We start from the raw sequence: 16922 nt of genomic DNA on the forward strand, positions 1-16922 counted from the left end.
ATAACATTTCCGTCGTTTATAGTGAACACACATGTCGGACAAAGCGTCGCACATATGTTTAATATAATAATCAATCGGTCACATGCACAAAATAATGATTTGCAATACTTATGCTGCCTTCTAAGCTTTAAAAGGTTAAAACTTTTGCTCGTACACCGAAGACCGGGTTCGATTCCCCACATAGGTACAGTGTTTGAAGCTCATCTCTGGTGTCCCATGCTGTGATATTGCTTGAATAATGCATTGCTAAAGGCGGCACAGAATCTCAGAATCTTATTCACTCATTCACTCACATTTCAACCTTTGATATAAAGGAGAGCATCTTACGTATCTCCATTTTCCAGAGATCTGTCATAGTCCCGTTTGGTGATGTTACAGTAGTAGGTGTCGGAAGTGGGGTTGAGGGAAGACACAGTCGGTGTGCAGGGCAAGGTCATTTCCAGGCTGAAAACAGGTTTTGAACCTAGAAAATAGTAGTAGTGAGAAAGTGTTATAAACATGGATGTTCCAAGGGAAAACACTGTAAGAGAGTAGGCATTTTGAACAGTGGTTTCATTTTGGTGTTGTTGACGTTACTTTAGTTCTGAGTGTGTGAGTGAGTTAATATTTAACGTCACCTCGGCAATATTGCAGCCATATAGTGACGAGAAATGCTAGGCATACATAATAAATACAAGTAGGTAAATAACCAGTCATCGGCGGACTGTAAAATAACTACAGTATCACAGATATGGATATAAAACTAGCATGGAATACTAAAACATTTCAATTAAAGCAGACAATACAATATAAAACACGGACTATAGATCGCTAACAACTGAAGGTAGATCATCATACCAGGAACCATGGGGACTTACATTACTTTTGCTACCTGCATGGACCCTAGTTGGATTTACACCATCGCTTCAGCCACTGGCGATGGTAGGAAGATTTAGCCGAAATTTAAAATAACAAAGATTTTACGATTAAAAAGTATGGTTGAGCGAAATTGACTTGGAAAGATTTTGGGACTTACGTATCCTCTCAGGAGGACAATAATTTTACGCTACTTCAACCCCCTTTGAGGATACAGCTACAAACAATTTAAGTTGATAGTCAGAACTACCAATTATAAAACTTTCCCTATTTACAAAACATATATCAAAATTCATTTAACAAATCAATCTCTTTTAGTATCATTTGCGACGGTAGTATGTTCTTAAGTACCCTATTTAATGAATAGACGCATATCGTGAACGGTTCTCACCCGTCAACGGTAGCTTCTCGTGGTGAATTTCAACTTCGGCTTTAGCAATTCCAATGCCATATCTCTTGATGAAGAAGGGCTGAGTGTGATTGTCCGTCATGTAATGGGCAGACGCGGTGACGTTCACCCAGTTGAATCTCTCCCTGTTTGTCCACACGGAGTCAGCATCAGTGGACATGGTGGAGTCCGCGTACAAGGAATACGTCTCCATGGTTGGCATCCCGGTGCCACGCTGCCAGAACGACAGTCTGGCGCCGATCTCGTAAATCTCTGGCTTCTGGGGTGATTCCACTGCAGCAGACATTAAAAAAGACATTCAGTCCCTTGTTACCTAATACGGCACATTCCTAGTTTATATTTTGGGAACTATCCACTTTGACTATTTTTACAAAGTTTACTAACAATCTCTAGCTCATTACTTCCAGGGACGGTGGGATAGCCTAGTGGTTAAAACGTTCCCTCGTCACGCCGGAGGTCTGGGTTCGATTCCCCACATGGGTACAATGCGTGAAACCCATTCCTGGTGTTTCCCGCGTTGATGTTGCAGGGATATTGCAAAGAAATTATTCATGGGCCTTTTAACGGACATTTATTTTGTGGTTAAGAGGAATATACCCCTGGTTATTAACTGACTTTGTAATTGACATAAGCTTATAGTGTAAACATAATGAACCAGTACATGTTCTACAATAGTCAATCGGACGAGTTGACGGAGATGTGAAGCCTGATGAACAGTCACAGTTGACATTGGCGCCTGATGTACAGATCCCGGGGAAACAGGGCCTCTGGTAGTTACATACCACTGAAAAACAAACCAAAAACTTCATATAGAACAATATGGCGAATGGCATATAACATTGGCCATTAGCATCCTCTTTAGCAAAACACACTCTCAAAACATGGCATAGAGCTTTTGAAAAACACGAGCTATTTATGCTTAATTAGTTTTCAGTTTGGTGTTGCTGGAAACAATTGGACAGTTTTCAAAACAAGATCCCCTTTTTGACTTATGCCTGTATGGTAGATACAGTTTTGTCATAAAGGATATGTGGCCAAGGCATGGCACAAACATGCACCTGAGTTATGTCAGTGACGTATATTGCGGGAGGAGATGTCCAGTTGCAGCTTGAACTGACCAGGCAAGACCGCATCCTTCATGAACTGATTCACCATCATTTAGCTTCTGCAGCTTCAGCATGAATCAAATACTCAGAACATACATTTTTGTTTGTTTAAAGGAACACAGTAATTTACCAATTTACAATTCCACTTTTCTCCTTCAGCGGACGTTATAAAAATATCGCCTCAACATTACGTACACGTGTTACACGTTGGCCCCACAGCTCCATCATTACACCGACAAACGTTGGGTTGCACACAGGTACCCCCGTTCTGACAGGGAGGGTTGCAGATTGCTGGAAATACAATACCAAACTAATATTTTATAATCGAAGCCCTTTTACACAACATAAAATATTATGATATGATGTGAACTTAGCTGACCGTCAAGACTGACGGACATACCAGCAATACAAGTTGTAGTTTTAACGACTGCATGTTGGAATTGATCGATCTCACTTGAAAATATGTCTCATATTCAGACTCTCTAATTAATGTGAATTCATCTCAAAGGGTTATAACGTTCAAAACCCAAAAGAAGACACTTTGGTAGCACAATTCCTTTAGAATGAATGTTCTCGTTATTTCAGATGTTGAGGAACATTTGAGAAACAATTTATGCCACTATTAAAGTGTCACCATTCAGCTTGTGCAATAACTAGGTACTGTCAATGAGGAGCCTTACCTTGGCTACAGTTCTGGTAGGATGAAGTTCTCCAGCCAGAACAGCAGAAATATTCAGTCAGATAATCCGGCACCGAGTAATACCTGTAGTAGCAGCAGCTGAATAGAGGAAACATCTCATTGATAACGCCATACCAAACCATAGCCAATGTAGGTTTTGGGGCTTACATACACTACATACATATCGAATACATACAGTAGGAATATTGTTACAGTGAATATGCCATAAACCTCAAATAACTAAAGACGTTGAACAAACAATGAGTTATTTGAGGATAATCGCTCCATCATGGAAAACAACGAAGGCATAAAATGACCCATAAGGTCTCACCTTAGCCAAGCGAGTTAGTTAAAAATTGCCTCTGTTCATCCAGCAGAAAATGGGTACCCGGTGGAATAAGTCATGCGACTGTTTACATTCTAGCGCCTCACAGGTAGCTTGGGTTATCAGGGGTAGTAGTATCTATTTTGTTGTATGTGATTAGAGTATGCAACTGAACGTGGAATTCACCGCCTTATTATTATGTGTGTACAGAATAAGATGAAAATGCAGCAGAGAGGGTTCGGGTGATCCTGGCACAGTCAGGTTGGTAAGGTTCATCATCAGCTCAGGGCGCTTGCCCCCTCTACAAGCAACTAAGACAGTGAAAGGAACTTCTTCCTCGAAGCCCCACCCAGTCGAACCAATAGAAAACTTTCCGGAGAATATGGAGACTCCCCAACACTGCAGCCTTCTTGCATTACCCACAGTGTCAGAAGGGTCATGCTTCCGGTGGAGAACCCGGGCACTCTCCTCATCTGCTATAAGATACCAGGAGGTACCAGACCAAGGGCATCGAGAAGTCGGAAGTCGGACGACAGTGTACATGGGATGCAAGTCAGACATTTCAAAGTCGAGATCTGCATATTCAGCCTGTTTTTCCTGAATCTTGTTAATCATATTGCCGTCAAAGGGACAGAAAATTCAATAACATAAATACATTCATTCGCTTTATGAACAGAGACACGATTAGATTTGTTGGCTGGAATTCTTCTGAGGCTGTATATGGGCCTGTTCAAATGAAATCTGACAGCACGATTTGAAGCCCTGGACATGTTCAGGGTCGTACAATGGATGGACCTTGGAGTCAAAGCCACAGGCGAAGACGGTAGAAGAAGAAAAGAGTCATGATATCATGTCGTTTAAGATTTGCTATTTGTGCCCAAGGAAGGGCATTGACTGACAATGTTTTGGACAGTCTCTGATAATTCATTGCACAATCGTCATGTTAACAGTTTCTTTAAGAATCACATTTATGCGAAAATCACCTTTCCGAGCATGTGTTCTATTTATATGGTCGCGTATGGTTCACCAATATAGAAATGTGCAAAATATATTCTGCCTATAACTAATCATGTAAATTACTGTTATGACATGCACTGGTTCCACATACCCCATCCACGTCCGATATGCACATCGTCTCACGCGTCTGTAGCGGCAGAATGTTTGAGAACAAACGTTCCTGTAAAACACACATAAATAATCACATGAACACGAATGGCAGACAGCATGAAACGTTTCTAACCAACACTGACTAATAATACACAACATCTTCTTGCAATCAAAGTAAACCCGTAATATGCATCCTCCATGTAAAGAACGTCACGTTACAGTAGTTGTGGTATGAGAGAGCGACCAGACCAGCCAGTGTACGGGAATGAAACCGAGTGAAGCGTAATAAAATCGGCAATTTTGTCCCTTTACGATCCGAGTTCAGCGTCGGTTGGTTGCTCGGTTGGTTGGTTATTTACGCCGCGCTCAGTAATATTCAAGTAATACGACGGCGGTCTGTAAGTTATCGAGTCTGGACCATTCAATCCAGAGATCAAGAGCATGAGCATCAATCTACGCAACTGGGCTTAAATATGATGTTTGAACCAAGTCAGCAAGCTTCACCCGATCCTCTTATTCGCGTCTTACGACAAACATTTGTTGCTGGAAACAAATTCTAACCCGGAGCTTTATGGGTCCGGGGATCAGCTACAAAAAGACAGAGCGAGTGAGGTTTTACGCCGGTGTGAGCACTCTTCCAGCAATATCACGATGGCGGACACCAGAAAATGGTACCCATGTGGGAAATCGACCCTGGGTGTTCGGCGTGAGGAGTGAACGCATTAACCAGTGGGCACCCCATCGCTCCAACAAAGACAGACAGACACAGCACAACTTGACATACAACATAGAATCTTTGAGCAAATATATGGTCAATATATTCACAAAATACCGTTTTAAATCTATAGATGCAAAGGAGAAGTCTGCATAGAAATGTGAGTCTAAATATATAGAATAATCGAAACTCGACAGCGCTTTAATACGCCATCTTGGAATATTGCCACCATATTGCCATTTTATACAGTAGACAATTATCTAAGCGTTTATAATCAGGTAGAATAGGGGTGTTGGAATAGCCTAGTGGTAAAAGCGTACTTTCGCACGCTGAAGACCTGGGTTCGATTCATATTTGCGGTGTCCCCACAGTCATGGCTTAAACTTATATTCACTCACTCACCGCTGAATGAACCGCATCTGCAACCCCTTGCATTATCATGATAAAAGGACAGTTCACTAACATGACGAGGTTAGAGAATACAGCGTTCCGAGTGGGGTCGTTCAAGCACAACAGGTAATGCAAAGATTTAGAAGTTATTTATTTATAGCTGAATGAAAACCGTAATATACTTCCTCATTCCACAGTCCCAAGACAGACCGTGGGTTTCGATGCATGCAGCGAAGTGGGTTGGTGTCAAGTTTCGTGTGTGTACAGTAAATGTCTAGTTTAGACTTAAATGTGATCATTACCAAGCGATTGTAAATCTACAATACACAAACATGTCAAAAATACACATAGGAGTCACCTGTGTTTGTCCCGACAAACACTGATACTGATTACATGTGTATGTCCTCATCCATACACTGACCAGTACTGATTACATGTGTGTTTCCTCATTCACACATTGACCAATACTGATTACATGATTGTCTGTGTGTCCTCATTAACACATTGGCCAATACTGACATCATGTGTGTGTCATCAACCATACACGGACCAATACTGATTACATGTGTGTGTCATCAACCATACACTGTCCAATACTGATTACATGTGTGTGTCATCAACCATACACTGATCAATACTGATTACATGTGTGTGTCATCAACCATACACTGGCCAATACTGACTTCATGTGTGTGTCATCAACCATACACTGACCAATACAGATTACATGTGTGTGTCATCAACCATACACTGTCCAATACAGATTACATGTGTGTTTCCTCATTCACACATTGGCCAATACTGACTTCATGTGTGTGTCATCAACCATACACAGATCTATACCGATTACATGTGTATTTCATCAACCATACACTGTCCAATACTGATTACATGTGTGTGTCATCAACCATACACTGTCCACTGATACATGTGTTCAACCATACATGACCAATACTGATTGTGTCATCAACCATACACTGATCAATACTGATTACATGTGTGTGTCATCAACCATACACTGACCAATACTGATTACATGTGTGTGTCATCAACCATACACTGTCCAATACTGATTACATGTGTGTGTCATCAACCATACACTGACCAATACTGATTACATGTGTCTGTCATCAACCATACACTGACCAATACTGACTTCATGTGTATGTCATCAACCATACACTGACCAATACTGACTTCATGTGTGTGTCCTCAACCATACACTGACCAATACTGATTACATGTGTATGTCATCAACCATACACTGACCAATACTGACTTCATGTGTGTGTCATCAACCATACACTGACCAGTACTGATTACATGTGTGTGTCATCAACCATACACTGACCAATACTGATTACATGTGTATGTCATCAACCATACACTGACCAATACTGACTTCATGTGTGTGTCATCAACCATACACTGACCAGTACTGATTACATGTGTGTGTCATCAACCATACACTGACCAGTACTGATTACATGTGTGTTTCCTCATTCTCACATTGACCAATACTGGTTAAACGTGTGTCCTCATTCACATACAGATCAGTACTAAGTACATATGTGTAATCATTCACAAATTGGCCAATACGGATTTCATGTCTGTGCCCTCATCCTAACACAGATCAATACTGATTACATATGTGTGTCTTCATTCAGACACAGATCAATACTGAGTAAATGTGGGTAATCATTCACAAATTGGCCAATACTGATTACATGAATGTTTGTCCTCATCCATACACATATCAATACTATCTACATGTGTATGTCCTTATCCACATACAGACCAATACTGGTTAAATGTTTGTGGATACATATAGACCGATGAAGAAACCGTGTGTTTCCTTCTTCACACACAGGCCAATACTGATTACATGTGTGTGTCCTTATCCACACACAGATCAATGACGATGCCATGTGTATGTCATCGAAACACAGACCTTTACTGATCACATGTGTACACAGACTAATGAAGATATCATGTGTATTTCCTTATCTCCACACTGCCCAATACTTATTAGATGTGTCTGTCCTCATCCACATACTGAGCAATACTTATTGCATAAGTGTGCCTTCATCCACACATTCATCAACACTGATACATTTGTGTGTTTTTCATTTATACAATATATACAGGACAGATTCGGAACATTATAGGTCCATAAGAAAGAATTATATGTTCGTGTGCTGGCTGGCTGTCCTACGCATTGTTACACACGGATCGTACAAACTGCATAATAACTATTGTAATATTTCTGTAACTATAGAAATATTGGACACACTTTTACGTATCGTGCAGAAACATCAATATATCCAACAATGCGTACTGTCCCGTGTAACCTATACAGTAAATATGCAATAAAATTCATGATAAACTGCCAGCGTGGTTTTATTTTCAAATCTATTACGACTTTGAAACGACAGCGTACAAATACAAAGGTACATTTCCCGAACATAGAGCTGTCATATTCCTGTTTTCATAGTAAGGCACGTTTTGTTTTCGACAATTGGTAACTTACCCAGTCCACTGGATACTGAGGTCAAGGAACGTGACCAGGATCAGCAGCTGGAAGATGTAGTTTGTCTTCATTCTGGACACAAAGTAGAGCCAGCTCCGAGCCTGCTCCTTGATCCAGGATGTAAATTACGCAGCGGGTGTACTCCGAATGTAGACTTCGACTGGTGCACAGGCAAGCTATATGCAACAGACCAGGATGTAATATTTAGTGGTTCTCATTTTTCACTGTATGTTCAGCAGCAAAATATTTTTGTAAAAGATGTAAAACTACCCGAACCCTATTGTGCAAAACCAACCTATTTCTTGAAAAATGTCTATTGTGAAATGTAGCAGAATTTCTGCACTTGTATACGTCATATATAATTAAAGTCTCTATTTCATGTTAAGAAAATCAGTAAATGCACCACCGTGTCACTTGATTTTGTGGTCCAATATTTTAAAGAATGGAGATTGGCGAGGATATTCCCCTATATGAGTAGTTTATATGATGAACAAAGAGATTTTTTCTGGATTACATCTTCTTTTTATTCAAAAATAACCCTATTGCTACTGCCAATCAAGCATCTAGTTTATATGACTTAGTATGACGTGTCTTCATACATTTCCCTGATCCTAAAGCAGATTTTTTATGTCATTTCTTCAAACATATCGCCAAATGGTATATATTTAAAAATGATAATCAGTTAGAAGCTTCCCTTCATTAAAGGATTAGTGACACTGAATGTGATTTAAACGTATTATTATCATTCAGTTGTGTGTGGTGAACAAGCTGTTATAGCTTATATTAACACCACTCCCATGAAGCAAATAATACAAAGTGTACGACAGAACATATTACAGATTATCATACAAGTTAACAACTGTTAAACAGAAGCACAGAAATATGATGAAAACAAATCGGTTTGAAGTGTAATTATGTTGTTATCTAAGTCTATGAGATAACACATGTATGAGTAATTGGTCAGCTACAATTTAGAGTGCCGGGAGAGTTAACAGTTAGTGGTACTGATTCGTATCAACTTTTGAAAAGGCAGAAAGAAATTGTGAACAACCATCTCTCGCGTTTTCCCACTTACGGAGCTGACAGCCACGTGAGAAACTGCGGCTTCGACTACGGCCACTGTAACTTCTGCTACGTATACAAGTTTCGTGGTGCATAAAGCCCTTGGGCTACATCTGCTCCAGCAACCATGACCCAGAACCTTAGCATAATCCCAGGCACCATGTCGTCACCAACCTCAAAGAGTATCCCCCTAAGTTAGTCATATCACCATTTCGACCACACTTCAACAACCAAGCCAGACAGCAAATCAGCCCTTTCAGACCACCAACATCAGTCCCCAGCCATCTAATGCAGTTTGACAAAGTAGAAATCCTTTCCACGAAAAACCAGATGTCCGCGAAAAGCAGGTGCTAAATGTCATCACTAGATGTGCAGTGCTGTCCCTATTGTATTCATCTATGACTCTGCAATGACAAATGTGGAGAGCAGCTCGTCCACTCACTCTGAAAAACTCTGCACGAAGTTAACACGGTTAATGTCCATTTTGGACGTTATTACAAGCAAGTCGAGAGTAAACCTTGATTCTTCAGAAGAAATGAAATGACATAAGCCGGGACATTATCCCAGTGCTGCCGTTCCCTTCACAACTGACACCTCTCACTCAGATGACCATTTTGCATAGTTCGCACGTTTAAGGATTTGTTTGTCATCTAGTGTGGTGTCATCTGTTGAAAATGCTAACTGGTGTCTTGTAGTATCTGCTGCTTGAAATGTTAGTTTCTCCACGTTGTAGTGTTCTCTGTCTGCATCTACTAGTGGCCATGTCCTACTACTGCATGTATCAGCTAGTACTACATTCTGCTAGTTGTAGTGCTTCGTATGTTTAACTGAATTTGTCTTGCCTCACACATAAATGTCGTTTTCTGATTGGCTGAGCGCTCTTCTATTATTTTCAATGTACCCTGCTTACAAGCGAGTAACATTTTCTATGGACCCCTCTTGGAATGCCGAACTCATTTGGTACTTCGTAGTGGTGATTGTTTATCTCGAATAACATTGAATCACGTATGATGTACTGAAATTACCGATGTTTTGCGAATGCAAATCGATGGAAGGGAGATAAGTTTGTTTTTCTTGTCGTCTGGTACTCTATGCTATGATCCGATACCCGAGCATCAAACTGTTCAAAATTACCATTGAGGTGTTCGGTAAGGTAAATTCATTGTTCACTGGTCCCTCGGGGACCATGGGTTGATGTACCCTCGATGTTTCTATATGTTCCCCTCGCCCTTCTCGCTCAAGGAACATAAACAAACATCGAGGGTACATCAGCACATGTCCAACTCGAGACCAGTGAACAACTTGTTCCATCATTCCTAAGTCCATCAAATGGAGAATGCATACATACACGTACGACCGTGGACACCATAATACTTGATATCGCACTGTTTACATGACGAAGGATTTAAATGACAAAGCGAAGTTCGATGCTTAGCATGGATATATGTTTAAATAATAAGAAATAAACAAAGGCAGGTCGACATGTTAAATCAGCTTCGTGGTATCTCAAAACTCTAAAAATACTATAATATAATATAGCTGAGTCCGGCGTTGAAAAGATTGAGATACAAACAGAGGCATTTCACCTATTTGAAATATCCACATGACAACAAGATGCTCCAAATACACAGACAACGCTACATGGTTGTCAAAGAGTTCTTAACTTCAAGAGGGACTATTATAAATTGTCTGGCGCTTTCCCCCGGAGTTGTGGTTGGCATAATGTATGGAACTGCCATATTGTTTCTATGTTTTGAAATAATTACCTGTAATTGAGATGTGTATGTATCTCCCGATCTGCCAGTCATGCGTAAATGTAACCTTGATTATGTGAAATTGCTACGTAGACACGATTTACATATGCTCTCTATCAAAAGACTCATTAGTGTAAATGTAACCACTTACTTCAGTCAACTGTTCTAAAAACTAGATTTTGCAAAATATTCCATACTGTTCAAAGGTACTGTTTACACATTAACTGATGTATTGTAAAACAAATTCGTAATGTTGAAAAGATTATTGTCATGAGTTCAAAAAATGATGAAACTCAGTGAATATTGGTGAATTCTTAACCAAACTTTACACCAAAACGCAGCTGTTCATACTCACGATATTTGCACATGCTTTTCAGCAATTTGATGCAAGATCCTCATGCAATTCACCTTCATAAAGTTTACAGTTGGTTCCCCTCACTTAGTGGAGAAATTCATTTTCGATGTAACCTCATATATGTACATAACATATAGTGAATGCTTTAAGTGAGTCTAAACTTTTGATGGGGAGTATATATCATTACAGTTGCACAGTTGACCTTCACGTTGGAACATGCAGGCTTAAGATGTACGTGTACATAATAGCGAAATGGGAAGCTGCTACCGTGCTTGAAATAGGATATACATTTGATCTGTTCGTAACCAACAAATTTGTAAATAGACACAATTCTCAATTTGCACCCCGATGAACTTCCTCTTTGTTGGATTGTTCCTTCATCGGACGATTTTGTAATGGTGTAAGTCATCCAAGTGTAAGAATAGAAATCATGATACCAGGAACATCAACACAACCCGTGAAGATCAAGGTTCGAATTGATTATCAGCAACCCATGCTTGTCATAAGAGGCGACTAACGGGATCGGGTGGTCAGGCTTGGTGACTTGTTTGTCATCGTATCACAATTCCGTAGATCGATGCTCATGATGATAATAACTGGATTGTCTGGTCCAGACTCGATTATTCACGGACGGCCGCCATGTAGCTGGAATATTGCTGTGTTTTAAACAATCAACCTAATAAATATCTATAGTATAGAATGTTTTATGTTGTGATGGAAGACTCAGTAATAGTTCCAAATTTGAATCATGTCCCATTGTTTACTGGATATGTAATCCGTATAATTATCTCTGAATGAGAACGGTGAATTGCAAAATACCTCCTTGTCGAGATTAGTCCTTTAAATCACAGTACGGTACATGAAAACCCTGTATCTGACAATATCTGCTGTTTGTTATTCTTATAACCATCAGTAAAAAGCCAGATTGTTTTGTTACTTTGTGTTGTTGACATCTGACAAAGAGGCGGCAGCGATAGGAAGAACAGCGCAATATAATGGTATAGGGATTCGTTCCATGTGCACAAACCAGCATTATAATGTCGAAATTATAAGAAACACACAATAATTTTTAAAAAATATTTGAAATTTCATATATCCATATCACCTATGCGTTTCTTTTTTTGGGAGAGCATACAAGTTAAACATTCACGACAGAAAACCAGGAAGATAGAGACAGTAATTTGGAGGCTGGTCACGAATCGGTCTTTTGTTGGCGGAGATACGATGTTTAACATTTAAAATACAGCTGACGATGTATCATATAACGTAAGTTTACTAAAGCAGGAAGTACCCATACGCAAGTAGAGATGTCAATATACACGCAAAGCTAGACACTGAAAACCCCATACATATACCCCATACAGAGTAAAGAAGTCCATAAATACCTTACGATAATTATTTGTAAAAGTACCCTCCAAACTCTTTATGTATGTATGGATCATATAGAGCACAGATAACATGTGATCAGTTATTTATTAAGTTACGAACTATTGCCAGTTGTGAGTATAGTATTACCAAGGGCTTACGTTACCTATAGGTACTTAGGTCATTATTGTATGGTTGTGGTTCTGTAAAAGATAGATTATACAGGTAGGACTCAGCATTACGTTGCGTGACCTAGATTATACACGTTACTACATAAGCTGAAGTTAGCACGCTCTAGTTGTATGTTACCTTGCTATTTGTGTTAACCAGGCTTTTGGGTACTAGCTAGTTTTATGGTTTATAATAAGTTGGGTTTCAGTATTGCCTATATAGAGATATAATCCCATCTTGACCTATGTTGATTGAAGGCTGAGAATTGATTGAAAGCTGAGAATGGTTTGGTTGATTAATTGTTTGGTTGATTAATTGATTGGTTGATTGATTGATTGAATTGTTGGTTGGTTGGTTGGTCGGTTGGTTGATTTAGTTGGGTGATTCCGTTGGTTGGTTTAGTTGGTTTGTTGGTTGATTTAGTTGGTTAGTTGGTTGGCTGGTGTCATATAGTTGGTTGGTTTGTTTGTTGTTTGGGTGGTTGGTGACGATGTACCATACAAAGGTGGTTTGTTGGTTGGCAGGTTATTTAGCTGGTCGGTTCGTTTGTTGGTTGGGTGGTTGGTGACGATGTACCATACAAAGTTTATGTTCTAAACCCGAGACAATACTACACAGAAGCTTGGCAATACAACATACAACAAAGGTGACAGTATGTACAATTCAACTTACAACTGTATGAAATAGATAGCTGCATGCATCACTTATTGTATCCACTTATCGGATCAATTCAAACGTTACGAATTTGATGGATTCTTTTACCAACCAAACAGAACGGAATGCATGATCTGTTTTCGTTTTACTAAACTGAACAAGTTGTGGGCATATTATCCTGAAATTTGTCAGTGTTTGGGATAAATATAAATATCTACATCTTCCCATGTGTGCCTAACTACTCTCTGCATTTGAATACTTCCCGCTTTGAAAACAATAACTCTATGTGACAGCCCCGTGTGTCATATGAGTGACGCCGTGTGATCAACATCTAATGTATGTATTGATCTGTGTTACATCTTCCTGGTTTAAATCGTGACGGTAGGATCTACACGGTTGATCTGGTCTCCTCTCGGATTCCAAAATAGTTGTCCACTCTGACACCGCGGTATACATCCATCTGGAGAATGAGAACGGTTTAACGCCGTTTTCGGCACTATTCTAGCAATATCACGACGGGAGACACCCGGAATTGGCACCAATGGTACCAATATTGGGAATCAAACCCGGACCTTCGGTGTGAAGAGCAAACGCTTTAACCACTAAGCTACAATATCCCGTAAACTTGGAGAACAACCCGCACCTGTATAAACCACTATTATCATTAACATGGTGAGGGTAAAATACGACTGCCGCAAGATCAATGACTCCATACCGGCTGTAGTGACGTTGGATACAGTGTCCGCCCCAAGTGGAGAAGGTCGGTGTTCGATCCTAGTTCAGCGTAACACAAAAACACGTCAAAATTAGGTATTTGCTGCCCTGTCTGGTGAAGAAGGAGATTGGTGTAACGAGACCACGTTACGGAGTACTAGGCCGTTCTAGAAACATCTTTAAAAGACTGGTATACAATTCGACAAGATGCATTTGCGCGAGACACATAAAACCGCACTACACATCGAAACCGTACTATGAAGAAACATGCAATGGTTAGTTTGACTTTTGTGACCGTACTGAGGCTGAGTAACTGAGATGTCACACACAAAATGCCCGTTGAATATAATGTATGTCATACATAGTGAAATAAAATCATTTGGTCCGTCCCTGAAGTGATTTTCCGAAATACCGTTTCTATGTATCTCACTGATAATCACGCCTCATGTCACATCTAGGCCAAAGCACGTGGAGATATAATCATAGTTTCGCTATACAAAGAGGTGTGGTGTGATTGCATTGTCGTGTTGTCGCCGTTGCGAATACAGTTCCCGGGTTAGAGTTGTTTTTAACAACCCGTGCTTGTCGTAAGAGGCAACTAACGGGATCGGGAGATACTATCCCAGTTGCGCAGATCAGTGCTCATGCCGTTGATCACTGGATTGTCTGATCCAGATTCGATTATGTGTCATATAGCTGTGATATTTCTGAGTGCGGTTTTAAGCACCGAGCATTCAAACAAAGCAAATACATGCAAAAGGTATCAAAATTAACCACAGCGACACTGTGAGACTGTAACAATGTCCATTTGGGCTTCCAAACCGTGAAGATCCCGGTCTTTTGAGGAGACTAATGGTATCTGGTGGTCAGGCTCGCTGACTTGGTTGACACATGTCATTGCATCCCAATTGCGTAGGTCGATCCTCATGCTGTTGATCACTGGATTGTCTGGTCCAGACTTGATTATTCACAGACCGCCTCCATATGATATAGCTGGAATATTGCTGAGTGCGGCGTTAAACAACAACAGCAACCAACCTTTGGGCTGAAACCCATGGAATCCTAGAAGGGACATAGGCGAAGTGTCACGTTTTGTTTAATTAATGAAGGAGTATTTAAACGCAACAACTTGACAATGTCCCCTGTAAGATTTCATATTTACCTAAGCCTTTTCGTCTAGATTTCTCCACTCCAGTAATTGTGTGACATGCTATACAACCTGACGCAAACTGTTCGAGGCGAGGTTCTTTTATTGAAAAGTGTAGCTTTAAGGTCTTACTTACAGCTTCTAATACCGCAGCTTTTGCTGTTATGTTCAACTTTGTTTTTGCATTTTACAGAGCCCCTATATCAGTGCTCTTTGTTATTGCCTGCTTACAGGTTTGTACTGGCAATCAATGGATCGAAGTAGTAATTACTGATCTACACAAACGATTGTGCATATTTTCTGAGATGAAATGATAACCCCATGGCTGCTTGATAACTATCCGCTAAATCTGAAACTAGTCACTAACCCAAGCACTAAACTGATCGAAGTATCGTGTACATATGTTTTGATCCACTTACAGCAGTGTACCTAGTAGTTTTATTTATTTATTTTTTATATAATAAAGACTAGTAGCAATCGAAAAGTAACCGTATTTAAATATTGCACACGTACGTTCATAGCCACCTGAAGGAGTGGACATAGCAAATTTGTTTTATTTCTACACTAGAAACATCCCAGAGTGTGAGGAAAATAGTGAGTGAGTATGGTTTTACGCCGCTTTTAACAATAATCCAGCAATATCACGGCGGGGGAAGCCAGAAATGGGCTTCACATGTGAGGAAAATAAACCGAACGAAATATTGTACACGCATAACCATAGCAGTGAACGTAGCAGGTTTCTTTTAATTTAAACATTAGAAAGACTCCTAGTATCTACAGAGCTTCAAGAATTAAACCGAACGAAATACCTTACACACAATTTCATAGTCACCTGCAGCAGTGAACATATCAGGTTTTTCTATTTAAACATTAGAAAGACTCCTGGTATCTACAGAACGTCAAGAATTAAACCGAACGACAAATCGTACACGAACGCTCAGAGTCATCTATAGCAGTGTACATGGTAGGGTTATTTTTTTGTAAACACTAGAAACACTCCCGGTATCTACAAAGGGTTAGGAAAATATACCGAACGAAATAACGTACATATACCATCGAACCACTCATAGCAGTGTACATGGTAGTGTTTTATGTAAATACTAAAAGTGTCAAGTATTAAACCAAAGGAAATATCGTACATGTACGTTCAGAGCCACTTATAGCAGTGTACATGGTAGTGTTTTATGTAAATACTAAAAGTGTCAAGTATTAAACCGAAGGAAATATCGTACATGTACGTTCAGAGCCACTTATAGCAGTGTACATGGTAGTGTTTTATGTAAATACTAAAAGTGCCAAGTATTAAACCAAAGGAAATATCGTACATGTACGTTCAGAGCCACTTATAGCAGTGTATATAGCAGTGTTTTGTCTGAACTCTCAAAACAAGCCTTGTATCAAATGGAGACCCTGTGTTCTATCTTCAGATCAATTGCCTTCACTACACAGGAAGGATTAGTTTCATGCAGGTTATTCAGCCACTCACATACGTTTTTCTGGAGTGTTTACTGCTTTGAGTAAACTAAACAACCGGGGATGTTATCCGCAAACCAACAAGGAAGCAGGTTAAAATGCTGAAAATAC

The 16922-nt window shown here is 39.9% G+C and overlaps 1 protein-coding gene across 1 annotated transcript in view; it reads right to left on the reverse strand.

The window, feature by feature from the left end:
- The window catches only part of LOC124268899, a 28009-nt gene extending 19729 nt beyond the window's left edge, over positions 1–8280 (reverse strand). Inside the window, 7 exon segments of the mRNA XM_046703920.1 lie at positions 328–463; positions 1247–1537; positions 1926–2048; positions 2566–2661; positions 3051–3148; positions 4483–4551; positions 8117–8280. Of these exon segments, the coding sequence (XP_046559876.1) occupies positions 328–463; positions 1247–1537; positions 1926–2048; positions 2566–2661; positions 3051–3148; positions 4483–4551; positions 8117–8187 (884 nt within the window). The 5' untranslated portion in view covers positions 8188–8280.
- Between the last annotated feature and the right edge of the window lie 8642 nt (positions 8281–16922).

Source organism: Haliotis rubra, unplaced genomic scaffold (genome assembly GCF_003918875.1).
Source record: "Haliotis rubra isolate DU_JTF1 unplaced genomic scaffold, ASM391887v1 Scf1400, whole genome shotgun sequence".
NCBI classification, from domain to species: Eukaryota; Metazoa; Mollusca; class Gastropoda; order Lepetellida; family Haliotidae; genus Haliotis; species Haliotis rubra.